The sequence below is a fragment of the Pipistrellus hanaki genome (genome assembly GCF_964339955.1).
Source record: "Pipistrellus hanaki genome assembly, chromosome: 17".
Classification (NCBI taxonomy): Eukaryota; Metazoa; Chordata; class Mammalia; order Chiroptera; family Vespertilionidae; genus Pipistrellus; species Pipistrellus hanaki.
In genome coordinates this window covers 9,595,450-9,609,416 of record NC_140519.1, presented here as the reverse complement: position 1 = coordinate 9,609,416, position 13,967 = coordinate 9,595,450, and the positions used below count along the sequence as shown (strand labels likewise).

Below are 13,967 nucleotides of genomic sequence, written 5' to 3'. Positions count from 1 at the left end.
AAAATGCATATATTAAAAAATCATCATTGGTTATTTATGGTCATATATTCTCTGTCTTTTGATGTAAAATATTAATACTGCAGAAAGTTTCAGAAAATGACCTAACAGGAACCCGTTTTGTGATTTGGATTTTAGCATGTTTAACATTTTGCCCTTAGGTCTTGATTTAAAAAAAATATGTATATTTTATTGATTTTTTACAGAGAGGAAGGGAGAGGGATAGAGAGCTAGAAACATTGATGAGAGAGAATCATTGATCAGCTGCCTCTTGCACACCCCCTACTGGGGATGTGTCAGCAACCAATGTACATGCCCTTGACTGGAATCGAACCTGCCACCTTTCAGTCTGCAGACTGATGCTCTATCCACTGAACCAAACCGGTTTCGGCCAGGTCTTGATTTTTTAAGATAAAAAAAATAGATAAAGTTATTTTTCTTTATAAATTTTAGGAATTCTCTATAAAAACTCATAAATTGTATTTCATTGTGTTTGAAAACTTAGGTAAAAATTCAAGATGCCTGGGCGTTCCAGTTCAAATTCAGGTTCAACTGGTTTTATATCCTTCAGCAGTATAGAATCTGCTCTCTCCTCCTTAAAAAACTTCCAAACCTGCATCAACACTGGAATGGACACAGCTTCTAGTGTTGCTTTCGATCTTGTGGAAACTCAGAGTAAGTAGTCATAATTAAAATGTATTTCTTTTGTGTCTACTTTGAGGTAACTTGTGTGGGGGCATTATGGGAGGGATGCTAGATATTGCTCACTTCGTGTGTATCCTTGGGACGATCATTTAATCCCTCTGGCACCTGTTCTTTCATCTTGTTCTCTGTGCCATATAGCGATGTGCTGAGGATGAAATGAGCTTGATTCATTCATGTGTGTTCAAGCAGTATGTGCACTAGAAATTTATGGGCTAAAATATGAAGGTTCCTGACCTCAAGGAACATATAATCAAAAGTATGTGGCATTTGTGAACTTTATAGTATACAAGTGCGTTTAATAAATATGTTTTCCAGTAACTTAATTCTACAGTGGAACATTAGATTCGTTCTTGGAAGGCTGGTGGAAAACTGAAGCATTTTTTTCATTAGAAATAATGTAAGTTGAATTAATCCATTCCAGACCCCCAAGTGGTTCCCTGTTTTAACCTTCCTTATATACAATAAATGTCTAATGTACTGTTTAATCTATAAATAAACACTTAAAAAAGGACAGGAAATGTAAATAAAAATTTAATAAAAAGGAAAAGAAATGTACATTAAGAATGAAAATTTAATAATAATAATAATAATAAAAACCACACATGAAAATATTCACAGCACATTTTCCTGAGATGTTCATGATGCTAAACTGACCCATACTCGTGCATTCTCTCCTTTGTTTGTTGCTTGCGAGACACATGGCTGATCATACAGATAGCATGAAAGGGTGGTTGAGTCAAGAAGCAAATTGTTCGAGATAGGAGATGTTTGAGAAACGAGGTTTGACTGTACTTTGATCACCTTATAGACAGACTAAGCTTATGCTAGAGGTACTGCTGCCAAAGGAAGGCCTCTACAAAGGAGACCAGCTTTGTTGGACTTGACCAACATTTTTGGATCAGAATACCTAGAAAGATGTTATTTGCTTTCTTTGAATTATAGTTGTTTTTATCTTATATACGGAGGCAAGGGATCAATATTATCTTTTTTGTATCTTGTTTTCTTTTTAATATCATTGGTTTTTGTGATTTGATTGTGATGTACCCTGGTATGATTTTCTTTGTTTATTCTGCCTAGTGTTCTTTGAGCTTTATGGATTTATGGGTTTACAGTTCTGATCAAATTTGGGAAAATTTCTGCTGCTATTTCTTCAAATACTGTTTCTTTTTACCCCCTCTCTATCTGAGACTCTAATTACAAATCTGAGGCTCAGTTGGTTTTTCCCCCTATTCCTTTTTTTCTCTCTGACACCAATTTGAAAAGTTTGTATTTCTATGCCTTCAAGTTCACTATTTTTGTTTTCTGCAGTGTCTAATCTGCTGTTAAGTCTATTCAGTGAATTTTTAATTTCAGGGGGTGGATTTTTCAGCTGTAGACGACATAAGAAAGAATTAAATGGAATCCTATTTCTGAAAGATTTGGAGTGGGGTGGGGCCGCGCACCTATGACATGAGGCCATAATGTATCAAAAGAGATTTTATTCCTGGCACCTGGGTGCAGGTGGGCTGAGACTGAGAAAGGCATCAGCGAAGAGAACAGGGAGAGAGGTTTTTATTAACTTTTGCTGGCTGTGAGCGGCTCTGCTGATGTAAGGGTCCAGTCCATCCTTGGTTCCTCTCATGCCAGGTGTCTTCTGGTTATCTGAGCTATGCTGTGTTCAAGACTGCAAGCTTTCTGCAAGATATCTGCTAAGTACAGTAAGTTTTTCTCTGACCCATTTTATTCTTTTAACCCTTTCAATTTCTATCTTTCACTTCTTTCTTCATTATGCTCATGTCTTCTTCTATTGTATATTCTTGAATATGTGAAGCATATTTATATAGCTGTTTCAATATCTTTGCTAGTTCTGTCATTTCGATCTATTGCTGCTGCTTAACATGGACATTGTATGTATTATGTTGTTGAGTGTTTGGGTTTTGTTGTCTTCCTTTAAAGAGTTTTGGTGTTTATTTTTCCAGGAAGTTATTTGCAGATATTCCTTTACACTAAGGAAGGTCTAGTATAGTTTTACTTTAGGGCTAATTTAGCTTTGTTACATTGGCCTTTCTGGAGTCTCTGTTGATTGTCTGGAGGGTTCTGTGAGATCTCTACTCTGCTGGGTAGAATCTGAATGTCCTTTTTTAAATCTTTTAAGTGTTTTTTTTTTTTTTTTTTTTTTTTTTTTTTTTTAAATATGTTCTTTAGTGGTTTTAAAGAGAGGAAGGGAGAGGGAGAGAGAGAAAGAAAAACATGTATGTGAGAGAGAAACATCAACCTGTGCCTCCCTTGTGCACCAGCCAGGACTGAACCTGCAACCTGGCCATGTGCCCTGACAAGGAGTATCTTCCAGTGCTGTGTGAATTCTGGAATTGTTCACTTTACAGCTCCCGGCTGTTCCTCAGCAGCTCAGGCTTCAGCATCAGGCCTAAGGGATCCCTTTGCAGGTTCCTAGGGCACTTTCCCTGCATAGCTCCCTCCAAGGGCTCTGTCTTGCAAACCCCTGCTGCCTCAGCGTTCCTAAACTCCAGCCTCTGGCTCCTAGGCCCTTTAAGATTCCTGTGCTCTCCTTGCCCGCCCCCCGCCACACACACACCCTCCCTTTCTTGCGGGGAGGAGGACACTGGCAGGACTTATCTCTTTTGTTTCCTTTTTTGCTGGAATCTTAGTTCTCCTCCACTGATTGTCCCATTGTCTGAAAGCATTTGTTTCATATTTTGTCCAGTTTTCTAGTTTTTGGCTGGAGGGCTAGTTCCATACCAGTTATTCATTCCTGGCTGGCAGCAGAAGTCACCCATCATCTTTGGTGGGTGGCCTCTAAAGGTCTTCAGCCTGCCCAGCCTGATTTGTAGTCTATTTTTGGGTATTTGGCTTTGGTATGTAGCTCTGGATAAAAGTCCTGATAAAAATCTTAAATCATAAGAGGAGAGAGCTGGAACACAAACCTCCTATAGAATTGTATCTGTATATTTTCAGGATTTGCTTCTAGTGTTTTCACTACGAGGTTCCTTTTTTTTTTTTTTTTTTTTTTTTTTTTTTAAGTATATTTTGGTACAAAATACAGCCTGCTCTGTGTAGTTTAGAAAGAACTGTAAGCATGGCTTTTTGAAAGGTTCATGCTCTAAAGTGGGAGTCAGCCAAGTTTTTCTGTAAGGGATTAGATAGCAAATATTTTCAGCTTTGTGCATCATGTGGTCTCTGTTGAAGCTCTTACAATTATTTTGAAAGTAGTTTTGACTCTCTGGACTTCATAAAAGATTCTCAGGGACCACAGCTGGAGAACCAGTGATTATGGAAGTGAATGGGACTGCACTGAGCAGGCCAGAGATGGCATGAGAAATTTCCTACAGAGAATACCATGATACCCCCCTCCCCTGGAGTAATTCTGCCAGTGCTTATTGAAAGAGCAGGTTTAATGTGACACCAGACTGATGTGTTGCCCAAGGACCCAGAGAGGAGAAAAACTCCTGATATTTCAGGACATTTTGTTACCTGAGAATTGAATTTCTCCGTTGCTAGTGGGAATGGGGTTCTTGGGCACCGCTGGAATGAGCACATCTGGAGGCCCCACCAGAGGATGAGATGTGGTAAAAGGCTTTATTTTTGTGGCTTTCCATTCATCAGGCTCCAGAGTCCCATCTCCCCTAATCCAATCCTGGGGCTTTAGCAGAATTTAATTAAAGCAAAGTCAGTATCCAGAGCTTTGGTTCCATGGTGAAGCTGATTCCCGTGTAGCATCAGGCTAGATTCAGTCCACTGTGTGGGTCCCACATGGCCATGAGCCACATGGGTGAGTGCAGGGTGTGGGAGCCTCACAAACCAGGAGTCAGTTACGAGCAGCAAGCGTTTAAGTATTAAATCTTCTCGCCTTTGCAGTGGCCACACCTATTCTGGCCACTGACTTGCTCTCAGGTGTGACTGCACCTGCCCACATCACCCAAACATTACTGGGCATGAGATGAAGAGGACTTGATTTGTCTGCTTTGTATCTTGCGCCCACACTGTCAGGTTCTCATCACAGCTCTTCACTTACAGTTTTTATGACCTTGGGCAAGTTCTATTACCTCTGTTTGCTTTTATTTCTCATTTGTAAAAGGCAATACTATGGAGATGAAATGAGATAATACAAATTATGTAGAGCAGTCCTGGATGCTTAAGTCCTGGATGCTTAAGTCCTGGGATGCTTAATGTTAGCTATAATTATTTTAGTCATCTTTGCATTTGAGTTGACTACAGTGAATGGATTGGGAGAAATTGAAATGCAGAACAGAAGGGGAAGTTCATGAACTATTGTCAGAGCAGTTCTCTTTTCCTCTTAACCTTATGAGGTGAGGCACACTTTCTGTTGACCTTTTGGATTGTCCAACTTCCTTTTTTTTTTTTTTTTTTTAAGAAGGAATGAGGTTTTTAAAAATAGACGGTAGTGATCACTTAGGTATCATAATCTCACTCTGCACTGCAGTTCTCTTGTCACTATATTATTAAACTAGAGGCCTGGTGCACAAAATTCGTGCATGGGGGTGTGTGTCCTAACCTGTACCCTCTCCTAAATGGACAGTCAGACACCCCTCTCACAATCCAGGACTACTTATTCCCAACTGCTTGCCTGCCTGCCTTCCTGATTGCCCCTGACCACTTCTGCCTGCCGGCCTGATCACTCCCTAACCACTCCCCTGCCAGCCTGATTGATGCCTAACTGCTCCTCTGCCAGCCTAATTGCCCCTAACTGCCCTCCCCTGAAGGCCTGGTCACCCCTAACTTCCCTCTCCTGCAGGCCTGGTCACCCCTAACTGCCCTCTCCTGAAGGCCTGGTCCCCCCTAACTGCTCTCCCCTGCAGGCCTGGATCCCCCCTAACTGCCCTTCCCTGTAGGCCTGGTCGCCCCCAACTTCCCTCCTCTGCTGGCCTGGTCACCCCTAACTGCCCTCCCTGCAGGCTTTATCACCCCCAACTGCCCTCTCTTGCAGGCCTTGTCCCTCCGAACTGCCCTCCTCTGCTGGCCATTTGTGGCAGCCATCTTGTGTCCACATGGGAGCAGCCATCTTTGATCACATGGGGGCAGCCATATTGTGTGTTGGAGTGATGATTGATTTGCATATTACTATTTTATTAGATAGGATCACTGGTGAAGGGGATTCTTACCACCAAGAACTTGAGGGGTGTGGATGTGTTATGTTTTGTTTCCTCTTGGTTGCATATTCCTATACCAGGTGATTATCCCTACCCATTTTTCTAGCTTATTTGAAATGATCACTTTTGACTCTTGTTTTATTGCATATGGTGTCTAGGCCAGCAGTCACTAGCCTTTCGGACCTCATGACCACCAGTGGTCCTTGGACCACCAGTTGGCAACTGCTGGTCTAGGCAATTGGGCTCTTACTGCCACCATGTCTATTAGTCTTTCTCTAACACTGTTGATTTTCTATAAGTAGCTTCTTTATTTGACCTATTTGGGAAATGAAATTTATTACATTAGTAGATTTTTTTCAGATAACTAGAGCTTATTTTTTCAGAGTTTTAAATTTATTGTGTACTTTTCTGCTTTCTTTAAAAAACACACACAATTTAATAGTGCATTTATTAAAGCTGAGGACAGTGAATAGAAGAAGCAACAGTAGAGAGCCTAGACAGGGTTGCTGTCAGCTCACTGGAAAGTGAGAGAAAAGGGGGCCTTGGAGACAGGTTCGGGGGATTAGCTGCTGCCCATTGCTCCCCTGGTTGCAAGTATTGTGGGGTCCTTAGAGTTCAAGAGATGCAGGCCTGTGGGGAGGATAGTGGGGAGGGAAAGGCGCCCTTTTCTGCTTTCTTAAGCACAATGTACTGACCTAATTTACCGGAATTGTTGTCATCCACATTGTCCTTAAGCAATTGAATTTTTGTAAATGCTTTTAGTTTAGTTATGTGGATTTGAGAAATGGCCCTTCCCTGAAATGTTAATGCCCTCAGGGTTGTGTCCTTTCTCTTTGTACCTCTCTGCCAGGGCCTGTCCATGGATGGACTTCAGAGGTTTGCTTAATGGTCTTCTAGGGAAGATGTGTATGCTTGAGGATTGAAAATGTTTTTGTTTTTTTATCCTCACCCGAGGATATTTTTCCATTGATTTTGTAAGAGAATGGAAGAGAGAGGGAAAGACAGAAACATCAATGTGAGAGAAACACATCAATAGGTTTGCCCTGACCAGGGCCTGGGCCAGGGAGGAGCTTGCAACCCAGGTACGTGCCCTTAACCAGAATGGAACCAGGGATCTTTTGGTCTACAGGCTGACACTTATCCACTGAGCCAAACCAGCGAGGGCGAGGATTGAAGGTTTTTATGAGATTCTTGCTAAATATTTGTGAGGAACATTTGGAAGAAGAGGATACATTTTAAATTGCTCAAGAGTCCAGAAGATCAGAAACCTGTTGGTGGCTTCTTGATTTTTCTCTCTATATTGCTTTTCTTCTTATGGCTTTATGGAGCCACAGGACAGAAAGACTGCAGTGATTATGGTCAGCAGATAATTGGGTGTTTGCGGAACTGTGCCAGGGTATGGCGATGATGATGGTCATAAAGGTGAAGGTGGCATAGCGGAATCCATTTCCATCGTTACACATCTCCACTGTTAGGCACTGTGCTTCCTTACATGCACTATCACATTTGGTCCCCAAAGTAATCCTGTTGTTATTCCCACTGCATACATGAGTGAGGGCCGTGGTGAGATTGAGTACTTTCCCGGGATCACAGAGTTAGAAAGCATAAGAGTTGAGATTTGAACATAAATATTCTGACTCTATAGTTTCTGCTCTTCAGTCTTACACTTGATCGAAAATTGATTGTGTTTGCCTAATGGTTTTGCAGCAGTCAGATACTATTGAAATAATCTTTAGCTCAGAAAATTTTGTTGTTTTGTTGTTGATGGTAACATTATCTGATTATTTTTTTTTTCCTGTTCTCTCCTTTCCCTTCCCTTTTTATCTCCTCCCCTCCCTTTTTCTCTTCTTTTCTCTTTTCTTCCCTTAATACCCAAACGAGGTGGCATGATTTTTCTGAAACAGCCTATCAGCTTTTGTCTTTTCTGCTAGTGAAGTTCTCAGCAACTTCCCTTGGGCATTCTCTCCCTCTGACATTCTCTCTTGGTTTCAGCCTCTTCTGTTGGTTTTTAAATTTTTTTTATTTAAGATTTTTAAAATTCATTTTCAGAGAGTGAGGAAGGGAGAGGGAAAGAGGAACATTGGTCTGAGAAAGAAACATCGACCAGCTGCCTCCTGCACTCCTCCCCCCCCACCCTCCTCCTCTTACTGGGGATCCCAGGCATGTGCTCTGACCCTGAATCAGCTGGCAGCCTTTAGTTTGGGTGCACAGAGAGATGCTCAGCCATCTGAGCCACACCCACCAGGGTGGCCTCTTCTGTTTCTAAAGGCAAAGTTGAATCTGCTCACAGAGAGAGGAAGTTGGGTCCTTTCGGAGCCATTATACTCTCCCTACTCTTTTTTGGGGTCTTATTTCTGAACTCCTACGGGCAGGAAGAAAATTATGGCTATCAGATTTTCTCTTTTATTCTACTAGTTGCAGTCCTCTTGGATAGATATAGTAAATTGATTGAATGATAGTTCTTTCATGTCCAGAATTTATATTTTGACTAAAACTCATCACTTTTATTTACTTACTTTCTTTTTAAAATCTGTATTATTGAAAGTATTACATATGTCCCCTTTTCCTTCCCCATTGACCCCTTCTAGCCCATTCCCACCTCTCGCCCCAGGCCTTCACCGCCCTATTGTCTGTGTCCATGGGTTAGGCATATAAGCATACAAGCTCTTTGGTTGATCTCTTCCCACCCACTCAGTCTCCCCCCCCCCCCCCCCCTTCCCGCTGAGATTCTACATCTGATTCCTTTGTACTCATCTTAGTCTCCACTCAGGTGAGAAACAGTTTTCACTTTGTGATACTTAGTTACTTCAGAGTTAGTGGTGAATAAAGAACAGCCATTAAGTTAAAAATTGCATGGCCCTGGACATTTGTGGTCCTCAAGAATAACTGAACTTTCAAATTTGCAAATGTTAAGTATTTAGTCCAGTGAATAGTTCTGATTCTGGGTGATTTAGGGATAGTATTCTAATTTTATTCCTGCTAGAAGGCATTCTAAAAATTGAATGAATATAGAGAAAAATAAAATTATGATTATTCATATCAACCTATTACCCATCACCTTATTTTATGAAAAAGGAGCAATCTTTTTACTAAAACCTTTTATGTAAAAATTGTTTGATATTGCTTAATGGCTTTGACAGGCCAGCATATTATCAGCCTGAAGGCTTATTTTCTTAGGAAAATCCACATTCTGTGTTATCATTATGTTGCAATATATTCCTCCACCTAGAGCAGTGGTTCTCAACCTTTCTAATGCTGCATGGGACCCTTTAATACAGTTCCTCGTGTTGTGGTGACCCCCAGCCATAAAACTATTTTTGTTGCTACTTCATAACTGTAATTTTGCTACTGTTATGAATTGTAAGGTAAATTTCTGATGGTCTTAGGCTCAATAGCAGCAGTTCTCAACCTGTGGGTCGCGAGCCTAAGACCATCGCAAAACACAGATATTTACATTATGATTCATTAACAGTAGCAAAATTACAGTTATGAAGTAGCAAAGAAAATAATTTTATGGCTGGGGATCACCACAACATGAGAAACGGTATTAAACATTAGAAAGGTTGAGAACCACTGATCTGGAGTGTTGCTTCTTGTAGCCAGGGCTCTAGTTAAGAGGGAAGGTTTTTTTTTTTGTTTTTTTTGCTTTGCTCATGTTTTTTATTCTGTAATTATGTTATTGACTACCAGCAGTGATGAGAAGAAGGCGATTTAGTGGTGGTGGTGGTCACAATGACAGTAGAACTAACAATAAACATAAGGAGTCAAAGTTTGTGTTTCTTGTGTAGCTTTTAAACCTGGAGCCAATCATCAAAGCAAAATATTATTGTAATTTAAATAACTTAAGGCAATTGAAAATACACACATAATTATGGGATCTATAGTGCTAAAGGCATTACCTACAGAATATATAAAATCCAGCTCTCTAGGAAAACTTACTTTGCTGATGTAACTGTTTCCCAGGTATAAGAAAAAACACTATTTCTTGTCTACTGTTCACACCTCTGACACTTCTCCTGATACCTAAATAGGAAAGAAACAATTTTGCATCAGACCTGCTTCCCCCCCGCCCTCCCCCCCCCCCCCCCCCCCGCAATTATTTCACAGAGCAGATGTATACAGTGGACTCTTTAGTGATGTCTATTTAGCACTAGGGTAGATGGCTCTCAATATTAAAAATCACCAATATTCTACCTCCTTGGCTTTTCATGTGTTTTCAGGTGAGTTCCCCCTCCTTCTTAAGAATCAGTAATGTGCCATTCCTGATATCCTGGTACAGTTAGACCTTTTCTTTGCTTCTTGGGACTTCCGTATTTATATCATATTTTGTTTTGCTGATGGGTCTGGTGTCCCCTTTGAACTTGTAACTGGACAATCAATGGGTCTGTGCTGCCTGTCACTACTTGAACCAATTAAGCAGAGACAGCGTTGAATCATATATGAGTGTTTATTCCAATACTGCTGGCAGCATGGAGAGCAGCAGGGCATCCATAAAAATCTGCTCTGCTTGTATAGGGCAGGACAAGGATTACATGGGGAAGTAGGAAGTTTTGGCCAACAAAGGTTGTTAATTTTCCCATGATAATATATTGGCAGTTCTTGAGAGAGAATGGTTCAGCTGTTGATTCCCAGGTCCAAGGTTGACTGACTCCCAGGTCCTGGGGGCGTACAGCTCCCAGCCAGGCCAGAATGTTCTTTCTCTAACCAACACAAGACAGTCATGGTTAACAGAGCATGATTAATATTTCACATAACCATAGCCTGTCCCCAATATTCCATTTTTGCCCCTGACAAACTGGGTTTGCTCAGAGAACTCATCTGATATTTTAGAGGCTGGGACTCATTTGATGTTTTTAAGTGGCTTTAAGACTGTTCTTTAAGTACAGATATTTGGGCCCAAAAAGTAGGGGGGAAAGTTGCTTTCCAAAAGTTAGAAACAGTACTTTTATTAGTTTATGAACCTGATTTTATTTAATACTTTTTACTAAATCTTTGTGTAAGAACTGATTAATCCAGTGGTTCTCAAACTTGAAGGTGCATTTGAATCACTTAGAGAACTTGTTAAAACATAGACCACTGTGCCTGACCACTAGAATTTCAGGTGTGGGGTAACCTCAGGAATTTCATGTCTAAGAAATTCCAAGGTGCTACTGGTGCTGCTGCTGGCCCAGGGACCACCACCCTTTGAGAACCTTGGTCTAATTATTCATTATTTCCCTTTTGACAGGACACAGATGCCACTAGGTGGCACTACAGCACCTCAGTTATGAGGTGTCAATCAGCCTTATTGACCAGTTTGTTGATTGCAGGGCTCAGGATTGTGTCAAAGGTACAATCACTAATCTATTGGAATTTAGTAACTTAGAACCTGAATTATCCCATAAAAAAAGAAAAAAAGAAAAGAAAAAGAAAGCAAAAATGTGTGAACCAACCACACCAGACCAGAGAATCTGTAGGACTAAGGAATATATCTCCTTTCTGCTGCTTTATTTTCCGTTATACAGGTTACTCAATTGCATTTACCAGAGATAGATAAAGGCCTTGCCAAAAAAAGGAAATATCCATCTTATATTTATTTTTCTACTAGAGGCCTGATGCTCAAAATTCGTGCGAGAGTGGGCCTTCCTTCCCCTAGCTGCCAGCACCAGCTTCCCTCTCGCACTGGACCCAGGCTTCCCTTGTAGCCTCAGAGCCCCGTTTGTTTCTGGCAGGTCATCCGGTCTAATTTGCATATTACCCTTTTATTATTACAAAAGTTAATGGATCCTGATTTTGTTGTTGATTACATTTCGAAACCACTTTAAAATGATTTATACCTGCTGGTCACATAAATACCATGCCATTATGTCTTTCTCTCAATGGGCCAGTTGTGCCCGGGACAGTGTGAGATGAGTTTCCTGTCCTGTTTGCTTCCTTGGTCAGAAAGTTGAATGGTTTTCTTTTTAAAAGCCCTAGAGAGGAAAGTTTGGGCTACTGTTCACCTCACTTCACCTCATGTGTCCGTGCAGTCTCCCCCCATAAATTTCCAACTATTCTGTCACCTCCAGTTTGTCTTTCTTCCACTGGCTGTCCCAACCTGGAAGTTGGTGTGATTTCTCCACATGATGGGATGTGTTCAGATAATTACTTGCTCCGCTTTCCTGTTAGCTAAGCTCTCCCATTACCACTGAGATGTCACATTTTTAAATAGTAACTGAGTCACATTTTAGGTTTTGAAACAGGAGATGGATAGTATCTGAATACCGCCTGGGTTTTTCTAGACTCTTGAGAATAATCTTTGCTTTGATTTTCCTTCTTTATCTTTGGAGCAGAGGCATGGGTTAGGTTTCAGTGATGTAATAGATCTTGAAAATGACTAAATCAAAAACTGAATTGGAGACACTCAGGCAGATTTTAAAATTAGACCAGCATGTTATCATATATTAGCAGTCTAGTGCACAAAATTTGTGCATGGGTAGAGTCCCTAGTGGGTGCTCGCCTTACCAGCTGCAGCCAGGGCCTCCCTTCCTTGGCTGCCGGCTGCCGGCTGCTGGTCAGGGCCTTCTTTTTCCACTCCACCCCCTGGTGGTCAGCGCATATCATAGCAGGTGATCGAACTCCTGGTCCATCAAACTCCTGAGAGGACACTTTGCATATTTGGTTTTTATATATATAGATGTTTGGTCATCGAAAGAATTAAGACTCAGCTAATGCTAGGTTAAGATGTAAACTCACGGCAGATATAGAGCAGACTTAAGGATCATCTTTGAAACATCAGGTTCTTTTTTGAAAGATATAACGTTTTATCTTGTTATAAAAGAAAGGAGCTTTTAGTAGGTTGGTGATCAACATTTGAAACAATGTGATTTTTATAAAAATACTAGAGGCCTGGTGCACAAAATTTGTGCACAAGTAGAGTCCCTGGGCCTGGCTGGCGATCAGGGCCGATCTGTGGGATGACTGGCAGGGCGATCAGGGTCCCCCATTTACACCCACCTTGGCTGGCCTGGGGGAAGCTCCTGCATTGAGCGCCTGCCCCCTGGTGGTCAGTGTGCATCATAGTGACTGGTCGTTCCACTGTTCGGTTAATTTGCATTTTAGGCTTTTATTATAAGGATTATTTTATTATCCAGACCTATTTCTCCTTCTTCTGTACTTAGAACTATAATTTTATATTTGTGTTCTATAAAATGTGAAGTATTATATATATTATATACATATAATATATATACATATATATATGTATATATATATATATTGATATATTGATATATATCAGCACTGTCCAATAATAACATGGTGTGAGCCAGTTGTGTGCTAGTACTTTAAACTTTTCCATTATGTTCCCTATAAATGGTGAGAAGAAAGAGGTTAAAAAGTATTTTTCAACATGTGATCAATATAAAGATATTTGATGAGTTTTTACTTTTAAAAAAAAGTACAGTGCATCTCAGTCTGTACAGCCATATTTCATGTGGTAAACAGCACATGTGGCAATTGTCATAGCAGCAAGTGCAGAGGATATTTCTCTTTTCGGTGACTCTCAGAGCAAGGCAGGAAATTATAAGGGTGTCAATTTTGCAGGTTTTAGCAGTTTTGGTGAATATTCAAATCAAACCAGTTGGTAAAAGAAGATAATACTTACTATCCATTGATTGGTTGATGGTGATGGCGTTGCACTTGTCACTCCTCTGCCACTGGTGTGCTTGCTCTTTTAGATTTTCCCCAAAGTTTTTAGCACCTTCAAATGACTTACTTTGGAGATCTTATGAATATTTGCTTCTGTTTGAAATGTCATATGCTGTTTGAATCCACACCTCCAGAGCTTCCTATTTTGTAGCTGATATGGTAAATTACTTTCTTATGCTATTGGGCAAGGCAGAGAGGTTCAGCCTCTTCAGCAGCCAGATATACTGTAGCTGCAGTAAACAATTAGGCCTGTGAGCAATTGACCTTGGAAATGTTCTAATTTGCTTGTCCCTTGGTGCAGCTTAAGGCGCTGGCTTTCTCTGTGGGTGGGAGTTATGAACCCAGTTTGGAGAAGCTTTAGAGGCACTTGGGGCAAGCTCCAAACAGATGTGCCTCTTGCTTCATCTTTGCATGTGACCAAGTTGCAAGAGGCATGTTCCTCGCATGCATTTCTTTGAATGCCTTGTGGAATCAGACGCTTCCGCCTAAAGT

The 13,967-nt window shown here is 40.8% G+C and overlaps 1 protein-coding gene across 7 annotated transcripts in view; it reads left to right on the top strand.

Annotated features, from left to right (window-relative positions):
- Positions 1-13,967, top strand: part of NSMCE2 (NSE2 (MMS21) homolog, SMC5-SMC6 complex SUMO ligase) — a 213,555-nt gene that overhangs the window by 4,862 nt on the left and 194,726 nt on the right. For all 7 annotated transcript variants that reach the window (XR_014793226.1, XR_014793227.1, XM_084864876.1 and 4 more), the window contains exon 2: positions 503-672. Coding sequence is in view for 5 of the 7 variants with exons in the window: in XM_084864876.1 (XP_084721002.1) it covers positions 516-672 (157 nt within the window). In the remaining 2 variants the exon portion in view is untranslated. The remainder of the gene's footprint in view (positions 1-502; positions 673-13,967) is intronic.